This window comes from Chlorocebus sabaeus, chromosome 29 (genome assembly GCF_047675955.1).
Source record: "Chlorocebus sabaeus isolate Y175 chromosome 29, mChlSab1.0.hap1, whole genome shotgun sequence".
In the NCBI taxonomy this organism is placed as follows: Eukaryota; Metazoa; Chordata; class Mammalia; order Primates; family Cercopithecidae; genus Chlorocebus; species Chlorocebus sabaeus.
The window spans coordinates 3,236,937-3,251,815 of NC_132932.1; the positions used below are offsets into that span (position 1 = coordinate 3,236,937).

General features: G+C 43.8%; 1 protein-coding gene across 1 annotated transcript; it reads right to left on the bottom strand.

Moving 5' to 3' along the window:
* Window positions 1-3,843: 3,843 nt before the first annotated feature.
* RNASE8 (ribonuclease A family member 8) lies at window positions 3,844-4,648 on the bottom strand. Its single transcript, XM_007990714.3, has one exon. It carries the CDS (start codon window positions 4,578-4,580, stop codon window positions 4,023-4,025), a length of 558 nt encoding a protein of 185 aa, XP_007988905.3. The 5' UTR covers window positions 4,581-4,648; the 3' UTR covers window positions 3,844-4,022.
* Window positions 4,649-14,879: the final 10,231 nt, after the last annotated feature.

The following is a 14,879-nucleotide window of genomic DNA, read 5'->3' on the forward strand; positions in this document are numbered from 1 at the left end:
CTATTCTGAAAGCTCCACTGCCAGTCGCATGCCCTTGAGCCTGAGCCTGAGCCTTGAGCTTCCCTCCCTGCTAAACGCCCCAGCAAAATCAACAAACATATTAACACCAGAAAATATAATCACCAAAGCCCACTGTGCAGTATAGATGAAAATATCACAGAAAATGAATCGGTCTTGTAGTGTTAATGTGAGTCTTTAAAATGTTTCTTTTGTGCTGAGCAAAGAGTATTTAGAGGCCACTTGGCTTTTTAACATTTATGTTTCCTATGTTAAAGTTATAAATCAGCTTCCTTAAGCTTTTATGTTTAACTTACATAGAAATAAATTCTAACAATCACTTTAAAGAATCGTATTCACTGACTATTTGATCTTATTTGTAAGTAGTTAAGGAAACTCTTTAAACATTAAAAGAGATATTTTATAACTTCAATATATATTCCACGTCCTTATAAAGTAATTTGGCCATTTGAGCTAACTAACAAAGCATTCCTGAATACCTAAAAACCTTTATAAATGATTCAATTTCTATGTTTTCTTAAATGATCCAAAACTAATTTTAAAGGAAAGTCTCATTTCAAATCATGTGCATTTCAAATTAGAATGACAAGACTAATACAAATTCCTTAATACGAACATGTGAATGCTATGTGTTGATTCTTTTAAACATTTCTATACTTCATTCTAAATTTTCTGGATATTAAAACATACTTACCCACTTTAAAATACTTATGTCCTCCCAAATGGCTGAGGAGACCCTTCTCAAGTAATTTTTTGGAAACACGTTCTCAGGGGCCCAGAGAGCGTAACCAGTAGAGATTCTGTCCCAAGGCTATTGGGCAGCTCTTCTGTGGCCCCAGCTGCCCCACTGAGCCCTGTTTTATGCGTGCTGTGTCATTACCCTCAGAATGGGCCAGTTTTACAGCCCATGACCCCTAGATTCAAGTTACACTCCATCTAATTCTTCAGCCTACACAAGGAAGTCAGAAACTCCTACCCAGGTTGCTACCCCCACTTGTTTGGATATAATTAGTCTGCTTAACAATTCATTCTATTCTGAATTCTTTTCACACTCTTCCTAGCTTCTGGGGCCACAACTCTTACAGATATTGAATGGTTGAACTTCTCCTGGTGTTGTCTAACCCTGGCTACAGACCTAATGCTAAGCCAGAGGTATGCAATGGGAAAATTAACATTCAACGGAGAATGAACTTTAGATTACGATAAATGAACTTTAGGATAAATGAAACCCTAGATGAGGTGGAAGAAAAATGTTGCAGAATCCATTTGGTTTATTCTTCTCTTCTATCTTATTACTTGGTAGTTTCATATGTACTATTTAATCTTGCCCTCTAAACAAGATAGTGAATCTGCGATTGTACCAACCTACGTATATTTGCCTAGCTCCAAATCACGGCTCCCCTCCAAAGCCATAATGTGTATTGAGCACGTGTTAGGAACTCAGTGCTATTTGGAAAAAAGAAATAAAACTCAATAACTTTTTTGCCCTCTTGAGGTAGTTCCTGGGATAAGGTGGGCAATTACTGGAAAAACAAACAGACAAGCATGAGTTGACACAGATGTGTCTTAGATTAGGACTTCGAGTGATTGGGTATGATGTTTCCACTAACGAACACTGAGAGGCTGCAGGAGTAGGGAGGGACAGGTTTGGAAGCCAGGCAGATTATGAACTTAGTTTTGAGTGTTTTGGGTTGAGATACCTGTGGGACACTGACTGGACTAGTAACAGTATGAAGATGGACATGTATGTCTGGACTTTGGGAGCTCTGGGCTGGAGATATACCTGTCTTTGGGAGTAGGTTAATGGTGGTCGGAGCCATGGAAGTAAGTCATGTCACTCAAGTAGAGTACAGTGTGGGAAGAAAAGAGAGCTCAGAATAGGACCCTGAGAAACACCATCATTTAAGATGCAGCCACAGGAAGTGGAGCCTGCCCACAACACTGGGAAGAAGACAGGGTATAGAAGAATGCTGTTTGTCTCTCACTTCCAGATGTCTTCCCTGGTTATAAGCACAAGGGTGGGCAACATAGTGGTAGTGATGGGCAGAGCAGTGTGGAGGGGGCTGGAGGCTCTGGGGGAAACTACGCTGCCGGTGAGATGGTGTTGGCGTGACAGGCTACATTGAGTTCTAGTTCTAGAAAGCATAGAAGGGGACTGGGATTTTGAATTTCTGGATTCTATGCTTTCTCTGCCACTTCACATTTCACCAAGCATCTTTTCCTTACTCTGAATCATAGCCTGTGTAGGAAACTCTCTTTCCAAATATGGGAAGGGAGGTATAATAAGGAAGCAGAGATAGCTTGGGGAAGGAGAGGGGGTGTCTTGTTGAGTGTGAGTATATGTGTATGTGTGGGTGTTGTGCACACAGGTGCATGTTGTTACTATGTGTTCCTCTGTATGTATATGCATATGAGGGTGTTTATGTGTGTGCCTTATGTTGGCATGTAGGTATGTATGTGTGTATATGTGTATGATATGTGCATGTTTTTCTCTCTGTGAATATCTATCAATACAAGTACAGAAATTGAGAGGAAACATTAAGAAACTTTTATGGGCTGCGCGCCATGGCTGACGCCTGTAATCCCAGCACTTTGGGAGGTCCAGGTGGGTGGATCACTTGAGCCCAGGAGTTGAGGGATCGCTTGAGCCCAGGAGTTTGAGACCAGCCTGGGTAACATGGTGAAACCCTGTCTTTACAAAAAAATGCAAACATTAGCCAGGTGCAGTGCTGTGCTTGTACGTGTAGTCCCAGATACGCAGGAGGCTGAGATGGGAGGATCACATGAGCCCAGGATGTCGAGGCTATAATGAGCAGAGATTGCAGAGATTGGGCCACTGCACTGCAGCATGGGTGACAGAGTGAGACCTTGTGTGAAAAAAACCCCCAAAAAACCAGTAACTGTTATGGCAATTTGACAGAGTATTTTCTATTAATTAAATCTAGTAATAAAACAATTGAGTTTGTATTTTCTATAGTTAATTTCATTTTCTAGTAATTCATTGTACTGTATTGTACAAAAGTATTGGTCTATGGCCGATTGCATATAAAACTGCTCCTTTACCACAGTTAGTCTTCAGTAATGTTTAAGACCAGATCAGGATTCTTAGTAGGTCCTTATTCTGAAATTCCCCAGGGAGGGAAGTTCACTCCAGAATGCTGAGGGTCCTGCTTTGGGTCACGTTGATGAAGCATGAACTCAGGTCTTGTGCACAAACAAGGGGGTCAGGCCTCAGACCTGACTGGCATCCCAGGGCTCAGCCTGTGCTTCCTGTCACTCTACCCCTTCACATGAGAGGGGACAACCAGAGAGCCCTCAAGGGGCTGGAGGACAGAATCAAGTCAGCTTCTGAGACTGTGCCTGCTCAGGGTGCTGCTTTCCCTCCAGCCTGCAAGGCAGGTGGAGCTGATGCCTCACAGAGTCAAGTGTTTCAGGGCCTTTTCAGGGCCTCGGAATTGGAGCTCCAAACCTCTCCACTTACCCCAAGACAGTAACACACACTCCATCAGCAACAGCAGAGTCTTTATTACAGCAAGATCAGATGCATTTCTTTGCCCAACACAGGGAACACAGCAGATTCCCCTTCCTTCCTTCCTTAGATAATTACCCCTGTCTGGGATCTCCCTGAACTGTCCAGCCACAGCCCTTCCAAGGATCTTATTTTACATTTGTAATTTTATATCCTTTTTCTTTAAGAGGGTCTTCAAAATTAGATAAGCCACAGGCCTCACCAAACCTGGATCCATCCTTGTGGGGATCCTGAGGGCTTGACTCTGGAAGGGCTGCAAAGTAAGCTACAATGAAAGGCTGGAGAGAATCTGCCCTCTTCCCTCATCATTTGGCGTGTCTTTAAAACTCCCTAAGAAACCAAGAGTATGTGAGGTTGGGTGTGTGTGAAGGAAATGGCATTTGCAACGGGGAGCAAGGACTAATAACGAACTGGAGGGAGGAAAAGCAGCAGTGTACAGTCTGCAGAGGGTGAGGTGGAATGTGGGCGCCAGGCCTTAGACAACTTTATCCAAGTGCACAGGAACAAGTGGGTACCCTGGGTCACCCTGTTGTGGAGGGTCACAGGCCACTATGTAAGGTGCGTTCAGGTGCTTCTCTTTGTACCTGCAGTTTGGGTACTTCCCTGAAGTGAGCTCACACGTGGTCAGGGACATGGGCCTGCTGCTCTGGTGGCAGTTTTTATGGCCATTCTTGCAGGCTATGTTGGGGGTCTGGCAGGTGGTGGCCACACTGGAGAAGGGCTCGTGCAGGAAGGTGTTGAGGTCTTTGCACCATTCTATGTACTTACTGATGTTGCTCATGGCTAAGTAGCATGCTTCAGGGCTGGGCTGCACATGCTGAGTTTTAAACCACTGAGATGAGGTCATGTCCTTGGGCTTGGCACTGACTGGGATCTGTGCCACCCACAGCCCCAGAAGCAGCAGCAGCAAGGGGCAGCATCCTGCTCTGGCCGGTGCCATCTCTCCTAAGGAAGACAGTGGAACAGAGCGGGGAGGTAGGTAGATGAATAGGTCATCATGGGGGAGCCTTGCTAGTCCTTCTAAGAATTTCATACCGTAAGTCAGTTATTGCAGGGCAATGTGCAGCCTAAAATATTGAACACCCCTGGCATTCTATTGTTTAGTACCAGCCGATAATGTGCCTTTTTGTGCCTCTAATAAACACTTATCTTGTTTACCCCTCACAACAGTTTTATGTGGTATGATTACCCCTCATATATATATATATGAATAAAATGAGGCTCAGAAAAGGTAAGAAAATTCCATATCATCCCACGGCTAGAGTGTGTCGAATACAAAATTTTAACCAGGACCTCTCAGGTTCCCTAACTCCTATTCTCCCCACACTCCCAGGTATCTTTTCTGAGACTCTGAGAAATCACGAAGAGAAACTAAATTTTTTTTTTCTTTTTTTAAGATTGAGTTTCACTCTTGTCGCCCAGTCTGGAGTGCAATGGTGCGATCTCGGCTCACTGCAACCTCTGCCTCCCAGGTTCAAGCAATTCTCCTGCCTCAGTCTCCCAAGTAGCTGGGATTACAGACATGTGCCACCACACTCAGCTAATTTTTTCTATTTTTAGTAGAGACAGGGTTTCTCCATGTTGGTCAGGCTGGTCTCGAACTCCTGACCTCAGGTGATTTACCCACGTCAGCCTCCCAAAGTGCTGGGATTACAGGCATGAGCCACCGCGCCCAGCTAAGAGAAACTAAATCTTGAAGAAAAACATGTGAAAAGTCCATACCCCACTCTGCTGGGCTAGCTTAGGTGTCCCTGAAAGAGTTGATATTAAGGTCGTGGAGTCAAATGCATTCCTCCCCATCCTGTGGTCCAGTTTCTCACTGAAGTTAGAAAAAATGGTCACTCCTAGTGAAGGGATCGCTGCTTCAGCTGACAAAGCAGTATGGCGAGTTGGGTTCTTTCCACACCTGACATTTTGCCCTGCTGGATAATGTCTTGGAAGGATAGAAGGTCAGGGCTGGAAGGGACCTTAGGGATCATCTCAGTTGACTCCCTCATTTTAAAGATGAGGAAGCTTGAGTTCCTGAAAGGGCAAGTGCCCTTTCCAAGGCCACCAAGTGAGTGGCAGAGCTGGGGCTAAGAGCTTCCTGATGTTCAATCCATCCCTTTGGGCTGGTGCCAAGCTAAAAAGGGAAGAGTAAAGAGTTTCCCATAGGAGCAGAGCATAGTGAGTGTGTCTGTTTGTGGGTTTAGGTGGTATGTGCACATTGCCTTAATTTCTTCAGACCCTTCTAACAACGTTTAAGAGAAAGTCTCCTCTTAGAGCAAGAAGGGGAATTCTTTTACACTTTTCAGTCTTTGTTTCTCCTCTTTTTCAATAACAACAACAGGCCTCAGGCTGAGTCTTCAGCTGAAAACAGTATTTGGATAGAATATTTAAAAATTAGATGATATTCATTATATTTATTTTTACTTCTGTTTACGAAGTAACACTAGTATTCTTTGAAAGGTGGCATTACTCCGTTTCATTTTAAAAGAATTATCTAAAATAAATGAGTAAATGTATACTTAGCGTATTATTAATATAATGGAGTGGTAAGCAGATACTGTGAAAATTGTCAACGGTTGAAGCAAATGACTGCAGCTGGGGAACTTGCTCTGCACTGCAGTTTCTCAGGTCGGCGATAGTGTGTTGGACTCTGCTCCATCTCTCAGCCTCTGGGATTTGTGTAACTTCTCTGCCTTTGGGATAAAGTGCTCTCTGAAGTGGCAAAATTCACTGAGGCTCCTAGTACCTGCATTTCTGAATGTAAAAATTCTGAGATGTTTGTCATCTCAGACAAACATGGTGGAGCAGCCTTCTTTGCCAATAGAACTCACCTTTTCCACAGCAGGGATCTCTTCGTGCACTCCTCCCCACAAAGCAAACAAAACATTGATTTTTGAACCCAGGAAAACATTACCCAGAAAGCAGTTGACTTGGGCACCAGGGAACAAATCTTTCCCTCCCTCTCCACTGCTCCCTCCCACCCCTGCCCCAGGAAGTCATTTCTCTCCCGCAGGCCCTCAGCTGAGCCTCTCCCATTGGGATGGAAGGGTTACCAAGTGATTATTCATTAACGGTTATAGACCCAAGCTGCCAAGCTTTGAAGTGAGAGGGTGGGGATGGCACCAGGAGCCCAGAGTTGGCCTAAACGTTTACTGCCAACCAAGATGACTGACCAGAGACTTCGCAAGCTCTGATTCCAATTAAGTTGCAAACATGCTTTCCCTCAAGTAGGTGCTGGCCCATGCAGCTGGCCAGCCTTACTCACGGAGGCCTGGGGATGGGATTCCTTTGATTGTGTATTTTGATCCTAGTCATTCGTCATGAGTTTTCCCCACTGCCACAGCCTCAGGGCTGTTTTATCCATTAAGCACTAGAGGCTCAGTGCTTAGAATCTGGGAGGTTTCCAAGGGCCTACAACATTTGAGACTGGGAAAAATATATTGGCTCCAATACAGGAAAAGTCAAATATAGAATCAAATAAAAAATATTTACTTACCTGCTACTAAAGTGACATGAAGTTGATTTCACTTATTTTGAAATTTGGGACACATAAAAAGCTCACTACATGGGAAAACAATCTTTGGTTAGTTTTCTCATTTTGTAGGAATTCCCAAGTACCTGGAATGCAGAAGGAACAGTGCCAATCACAACTTACTTGCAGTCAAATAATTTCAGAAGTAAAACTTTAAAAATCTTTTCAGATACATTTCTGCAAAAACGATATTGAATGAGGAATCTTACATATTCAACGTGGTGTGGCGAGTGGTAAAATGCCTAGGAGTACGGTAGTATAGAGTATAATATTTACCATCTACTAAAGGCAGCCAGGATAACATACACCACATTACTTATGGTTCAGGTCGGCACAGGGCTGTACAGCAGCAGCAGGAGGAACGAGATGCTACCAACCATCATGTAATGAACATCTAAAATGTGCTCAGTACAGTTCTAGGTTCCTGGTGGAAAATAAAGAATCTCATTTTCAAAGGTGCTTCATGAGCCATGGCGTTGTGCTTTGTGTACAACTTTTTATACAAACTGTATTGTGTGTTCCACGATATTGTCCCCATTTTACAGAAAAGGAAACTAAGGTTCTGGCAGGTTAAGATCCACAGATTTAGTAAGTGGCCGGGCCAGGATTAGAAATTCGGTCTGTTTGGCTCCAAAGTTCATGTTATCTTTCCTTGCCACACTGCTTTCCTGTTGATAATTCATTAACAGTTACAGACCCAAGCTGCCAGCCTTTGAAGTGACAGAGTGGGGATGGCAGCAGGAGCCCAGGGCTGGCCTAAACATTTCCTCCTCTTGTGGGCTAACAGTCACCTTGTGTGCGGTGGGATGGAGATGAACCAGTCTTGGCTTTGACTGGTAGATGCCTGTTCCCACCAGATCACAAGAGAAGAAGACTGAATGCCATCTCTAATGTCTACTATGTTCTTGACACTGAACTCAGCAGTGTGTGTGTGTGTGTGTGTGTGTGTTTATAATCTGTTTTGTGATCAATCTATCTAAAAACATCTCCTGACTTATCTTGCAGCATCCCCATGAGATAGAAATATTTATGCTTATTTTATAGATGAGGAAACAATGTCTATGTGTGTGGGAGTTGAGTAATTTGTCCACAGTCATACAGGAGTGAGTGACAGAGCCACTTCAATCTGATTCTCAAATTTCCACTCTATACACTGTGTCAGGCTGTGCTGCAGCTTTGTTTCATTTCAGAGCCAGTTTTTACTGATCTTGTTTTTATATGGGGTTTCTGGTCACCCCTGAGAGTACAACTCAGAGTACAATCAAAGTTAAGATAGTTCAGTGGTAAGAACACTGAACCAGACATGAATAGCCCTAAATGTTGATCCCACCTCTGTCACTAATTAAGTGCATGACCTTGGGCAAGGCACTTCACTAGCTTACATGGACCCAGTTTCATAGAATATCAAAGCAGGAAGGCACTTCCAAGTTCATCGAATTTTAGCTCTTGCTCTAATGAGAAGAGTATTTTTTTTTTCTTTTTTTAAGGCAGGGTCTCGCTCTGTCACCCAGGCTGGAGTGCAGTGGCACGATCATGGCTTCCTGTAGTTTCTATATCCCGGGCTCAGGTGATCCTCCTATGACAGCCTCCTGAGTAGCTGGGACTACAGGCCTACACCACCACTTGTGGCTAATCTATCTTCCTTCCTTCCTTCCTTCCTTCCTTCCTTCCTTCCTTCCTTCCTTCCTTCCTTCCTTCCTTCCTCTCTCTTTCTCTCTCTCTCTCTTTCTGTCTTTCTTTCGAGACAGTCTTGCTCTGTCACCCAGGCTAGAGTGCAGTGGCGAGATCTCAGCTCACTGCAAACTCCGCCTCCTGGGTTCAAGCGATTCTCCTGCCTCAGTCTCCTGAGTAGCTGTGATTACAGATGCCTGCCACTGTGCTGGGCTAATTTTTGTATTTTTTAGTAGAGACGGGGTTTCACCATCTTGGCCAGGCTGGTCTCGAACTCCTGACCTCATGATCCACCCACCTTAGCCTCCCAAACTGCTGGGATTACAAGCATGACAGGCATGAGCCACCACGCCTGGCCAGCGTGCGGCTAATTTTTCTATTTTTTGTAGAGATGGGTTTTGCCACGTTGCCAGGGCTAGTCTCAAACTCCTGGACTCAAGTGATCCACTCATCTCAGCCTCCCAAAGTGCTGAGATTACAGGTGTGAGCCAATGCACCTGGCAATAACATTACCAACAGATGGTTTTTGGGATTGAATACCTTCGGGGACATGAATCTTCACTACCTACCAGTTACATCAGGCACCCAGTTCTGTTGTCTGAGAATTCAACTTTTCTCAAAACCCGATTATCCCCTTGTAAGGCCCCTGCTTCTGTTTTTGGCACTTCCAGTTGAAAATATTGGTCTCCTTTGACTTTTTCTAATCTTTCATCACCATATCAATTAGTAGGCTAACAGACTGAATACCTAGCATGGTCAAAGCATGGGGGCACTTGAGTCAGTTAGTCTTATTGGTTCTCTTGTATATATTTCTCTCCCTTTCCACTGCCTGTCTGGATGACTCTTACGACCTTCTAACTGCCTGCTTGCCTACCCTTTCTCCTGAGTTTAATTGAGCATGTATAATAATGTTGGATGGATCTTGTCAAAATATTCTTTTCCTGCATCATTTCTCTAAAGAACATCTGTTTATCTCCAATGGTTCTCTTGCATGCAAGGTAGCATCCAGCCTTCCCAACCTGGAATCAAAGCCTTCTCCTACTCACTTGGAGTCCAGTCTACCCATCCCTTATGAGTGGCCTCCCCGTCTTCCTTCTGAACACAAACTATTCTAACCAAATTCTATCCTAATAGCCCGATTTTCCTTTTGTCTCCAGCACATGTTTTGCTGTCTTCAACTTTGCTTCTGTGTTTCCCTCTTCCCTGTGAGTCCACCCTCAAATATTATCCATCCTTTAGAACTCATCTTGACTATATTATCTTGCTCATGATCACATTTACGAAACTTCCCATACAACTCATAATCCCCTTTAGCATTAACTGTTTCATAGTATCACTCATTTGGGTTCTAAATCATGTACTACCTTGTTTTGCTATTTAACTGTTTCATCCAGTAAGAGCATCCAGTCTTCCCAAGTAGACGGTAAACTCGTGGGACAGGAATCAGGTCTTTCGGTGCTTCTCTGTCTTCACAGTGCCAGGCACATGGCTAGCTCACAGGAGTACTCAGTAAGCGTGTGTTGAACTCAGTCATCACTCTGATCCTCTCAGTCTCCTTACTATTTATAACACAAGGAGTTTCTGCTGAAAAATTTCTAAAATGCACCCTGGTTCTGACACTTGTGTGACACAAGAAAAAACATCAAAGGGCTAGTAAGTAGCCAGCACCTTACTAGAATGTAAGGAGAGGCCTAATAGTAGACTCTGAAGGCGACTTCAAAGAATGGGAGCAGAGAATAAGCAACTATCTCCCAAAGACCCATTCTTTCAGGATACCCCAGGAGGGGTGAGCGAGGGTGCCAGAGAAATTTTCCCGGGTTGCTGGCCTGAAAGACAGCAGCACCATGAGGGTAGTCTTTGAACTATAAGCGCCACCCTTGTAGGGTTTTTCAAGCTTCAACCTTCAAACAGCTTCCTGGTGGTGAGAGACCTGTGGTCTGGACCCTGGTTTATGGCTCTGAGAAGCAGAGCTCCATCCCATAGAATCCAGTGACCACACTCCTTTTGGGAAGCCCTGCTGTGTTTCCAGTGGCTAACCCTGTCTCCTGCCAGGTCCATTTTTCTTTTCTATGTAGCTCTTTGAGGCCTTCCTAGGGTGCCCATTTGTACTATGAACTTGTCTCTGTGGGTGGACTGTCTCCCTTTGTTCCTCACTCCTGGATTCATCTTCATGAGGGAGAGGATGTTGTCTTCAACCCAACCAGAGCTGAGGCATATGGCTCCCTGGATACGCCAGCTCCCCTCATAGGCCGGCTGCCTTCCTAAGACCTCTGACTTACCACAACAAGCCTGCATGCAGCCTTCAGCCCTCCTAGGAATGAGAAGGGCCACAATGATAAAAACAATCATAGTTAACATTTACTAAGGATTTTCTATGTTCCAGTCACTGTTTCAAGTGCTCTATGTCTATTTTCTCATTTTTCAGCATGAAAAGGAGCTTTCCAATGCACTAACCCCATGACTATCCTATCTTCCTCAACTGGTTCTTGAAAAGAAACACTGGTCAGAGATAGAAACACACAAAGAGCAAGTTAAGGAAAACATTAAAGCCAGTGTACTGCTACCCCTGGTGGAACACAGATGTGTGCAGAGGGTACACAGTCACAAGATAAATGTCTTCTTTACAATTTTACTAAAACTATCTTTTTTTGGGGGGCTGGGGAATAATTTAAGGCATTATTTTTACAGAAAATAACATTGTATGATAGAAAAATTCAAATGAATTACATTAAAAAAATTTAAAATATTTTCACTTTGAAATAATTTAAAATGTATATAAAAGTTTCAGAAAGCGTACACAGAGCTCCCCTATATGCTTCACCCAGTTCCCCAATTATTAACATTTCTGAGCTATTTGAGAACAAGTTACAGACATGATGCTCATTACCCCTTAACACTTCAGTGACTATGTCCTAATTACAAGTACTCTTGCATGCATAACCACAGGACAGCCACCAAAATGAGGAGATTGACATTGATCCATTATTACTATTACCACAGACGAAATTTTAAGATAGCATATAAAACACTCATCTGCACTACTATTTTATAAATATGAGTTAAGCGAAAGAAGGAGACTTCAGAGAAAGCTGAAGCTTGTTGGGCAGTCCTTTGGGTGTTTTAGTTAATCTTCTGCTGTGGTTACTAGCACTTCAGGGGAAATTCCGGGAACCATTGCTCTGCAGGTTCTAGTTGTACATGAAGATCCTGTTCTGGATATGCCAATTTCAAGGGTAAAAAGTGATAACCCTTACCAAAGATAAATGCTTGGGATATCTCAGGCCCACCTGGAGCTCCACCAAACAGGATCTCTGTAATGTTTTCACCCTGGTCCCAAATAGCAGATGGGAGGTCCAGGCACTTTTTCTTGTTGCGTATCCTTATTTATGTTTTCAGCAGCCAATGGCATGGCCAGGGACATGCTTGACTAGTTTGCCATCAATTCCTCATGTACTATTTTTTTTTCCATCTCAGTGATACAATATGGGCATTCAGGTGAAGGTCAGAAATGCAACATGTCAAGATTATGGGCACTAAATACTATTTTGGATGAACATGATTTTGTCTCAAATCCAGGGGTCTGCCCATTTGCAAATTGATTTGCCAGTCCATGTATGATTTGATCCTGAAAGATATCTGGGCCGGGCGCGGTGGCTCGCACATGTAATCCCAGCACTTTGAGAGGCTGAAGCAGGCAGATCACGAGGTCAAGGGTTCAAGACCAGCCTGACCAACATGGTGAAACCCCGTCTCTACTAAAAATACAAAAATTAGCTGGGCGTGGTGGTGCATTCCTGTGATCTCAGCTATTCAGGAGGCTGAGGTAGGCAAATCGCTCGAACCTGGGAGTCGGAGGTTGCAGTGAGTCGAGATTGTGCCACTGCACTCTAGCCTGGGCGACAGAGCAAGACTCTGTCTCATTAAAAAAAAAAGAAAGAAAGAAAAAAAAAGAAAGATACCTAAGATCCATTTGATATTATTAGTTGGAGTGCCACTTTGGAACTATCACAGGGCTCGTTCAGAAAAGCCCGAGTTCTTTGCCTAAATTATTTATGTAATCTTGGGCAAGGTGTTTAAGTCCTCAGGGTCTTATTTTGCTCATTTGCAACATGAGAAAGGCAGCACTAGAAGATCTCGAGAACACCGGCCAAGATGTCTTGCAGCATTATAATGTTGTGATTATCTACTGAGAGAGCCCTAAAGCCACGGAGACAGGAAATTTCTCTTGTGCTAAATGCCATGACCCAAGCAGGAAATTGTACTAATTCACACCACAGTTAATGTTTTAAATGTGTCAATTCAACTAAGTTTTTATCAAAAAACCATAGAAAGTAATGACCACGATGTTTTTCTGCTATAACCAATCCACCGGACATGAGTCACAGGCATTGGTGGAGGTTTTGAATGATGGAAAATGAACCAGAAAATGGAACTGAATCAGAGGGTGGGAAAAATATAAGGGGTTTCCACGATGGAGGTGAGGGGACAGTAAGCCTTCCTAAGGACTAATTTAAATATCTCAGGAGGGGAAGTTGGAAATGTCACTAGAGCCCTGTCTCCATCAATTACTGCAGTAATCAAATTCTTTGGATAGCAGGGAATACACAGGCACCCTCAAAAGTTAGTGGTCCTAAGTCCTCCAACCTATTTTCACATCTTTGGATTCATAAATTCACAGAGGTTGGAGATCAGAAAAACCTTCCTCAAGTAATCTTAAAAGAAATTCTCCAAAGCCCCCTTTCTCTTCTCCTTCAACTCAAAGTACCCATCCATTCCTCCCAAATTACTTTATCTAGAAAAATTAATACATATTGTCCTTTTTGTCTGACCTTAAACCTTACCTTATCTACTCTTGGCTAGGAGCTATTTGGCAAGAGGCGGATGAGGAGGAGTTTGGCCTCCCTTGTTTAAATCCTTTGTTCTTCTGTCACGGAAGTCAAGCCTGCTCCATTCATCACAGGTTTGGCCACTCAACATTTGACACCACAATGATAAATAGAAATGCTAACACTACTCAAACTTTCCCTACATGCTAGTCACTGTACTAAGCGCTTTATATCCACATTAAAAAAGCGCTTTTTAATCCACATTATACTCTTGTGAAGTGGTAGTGAAGATCCCTGTCCCTGAAGGTATTCAAGCCCCAAAACCATCTGTTGGTAGCATTATTGCCAGGCACATTGGCTCACACCTGTAATCTCGGCACTTTGGGAGCCCAAAGAGAGTAGATCGCTTGAGCTCAGGAGTTTGAGACCAGCTTATATAGGTGGGGAAACTCCCACCTCCCTAAACTAAGAGGCCTTGTATCACAGTGTGTATTTTCATCACGAGCACACATTTTTCTTTACCTCTCCCCTTATAAACTGTGGACTTCTTACAAGATCTCATTAGCAATGTGGGCTTTCTCGTGTCCCTGTGGTTCCATGGATGTTCCCAAGCTTACTGGTTTTGGAGTCTTGCATAGGTAAGCATCCTGGTAAGAGCTATAACTGCTCTTCTTTTTGCCCACTTATGGTGGGGTGGGGGTAGGGGGAGGACATTAGAATGAGGCTCTGAAGTCTTTGAGGCACTTTTGGAAGCTCAGTTGTGCAGGTGCCTGGAAGAAGTGTGATGAAATGAGTTGAAGCTCTCCCAAGGAGAAGAGAAGGCTCCCTGGACGTTGTTACTACTGGTATGTTTTTTGGTACCATAGCTCAAGGGTTATCCCCCAGAGCCCCAGACACTATGAAGAGGGCCAAAGGGTCCTGATCTTAAGGGCAGGGTGTAGGCAGAGGAAATCCCTGGAGCTGAGGATCCTTCTCTTCACAGTGATTCTGTTGGCCCTCTTCATAGTGTCTAGAGCTCATTTACTTCAGTGTGTGGAGACTTCTGGGAACCAGAGTCATGTAGAAAAGTCTCCTCCCCAGTCTACCTCAAATAGTCTCCCTCCTAGGAGAGCCAGCTCATCTATCTCCAGTTCTTGGGTTACTTTCTTTACTGAACTCCATTTCTGCTCCTTCACTCCATGTTGAAACAATTCTCTTTAAGTCCATCTGCGCAAGACTGGGCAAAGCTCCCCTGGACACCATCCTCTCTCCAAGCTCCCAGCCCCAGCAACAGAAATATTTCATAATTAAGCAGTCTTCTTTTTCTGTTATTCAG

What these genes read in the sequence shown, in the direction of transcription:
- RNASE8 (XM_007990714.3), bottom strand. Translation starts at nt 4,580, where the DNA reads ATGAAATTCTTAGAAGGACTAGCAAGGCTCCCCCATGATGACCTATTC.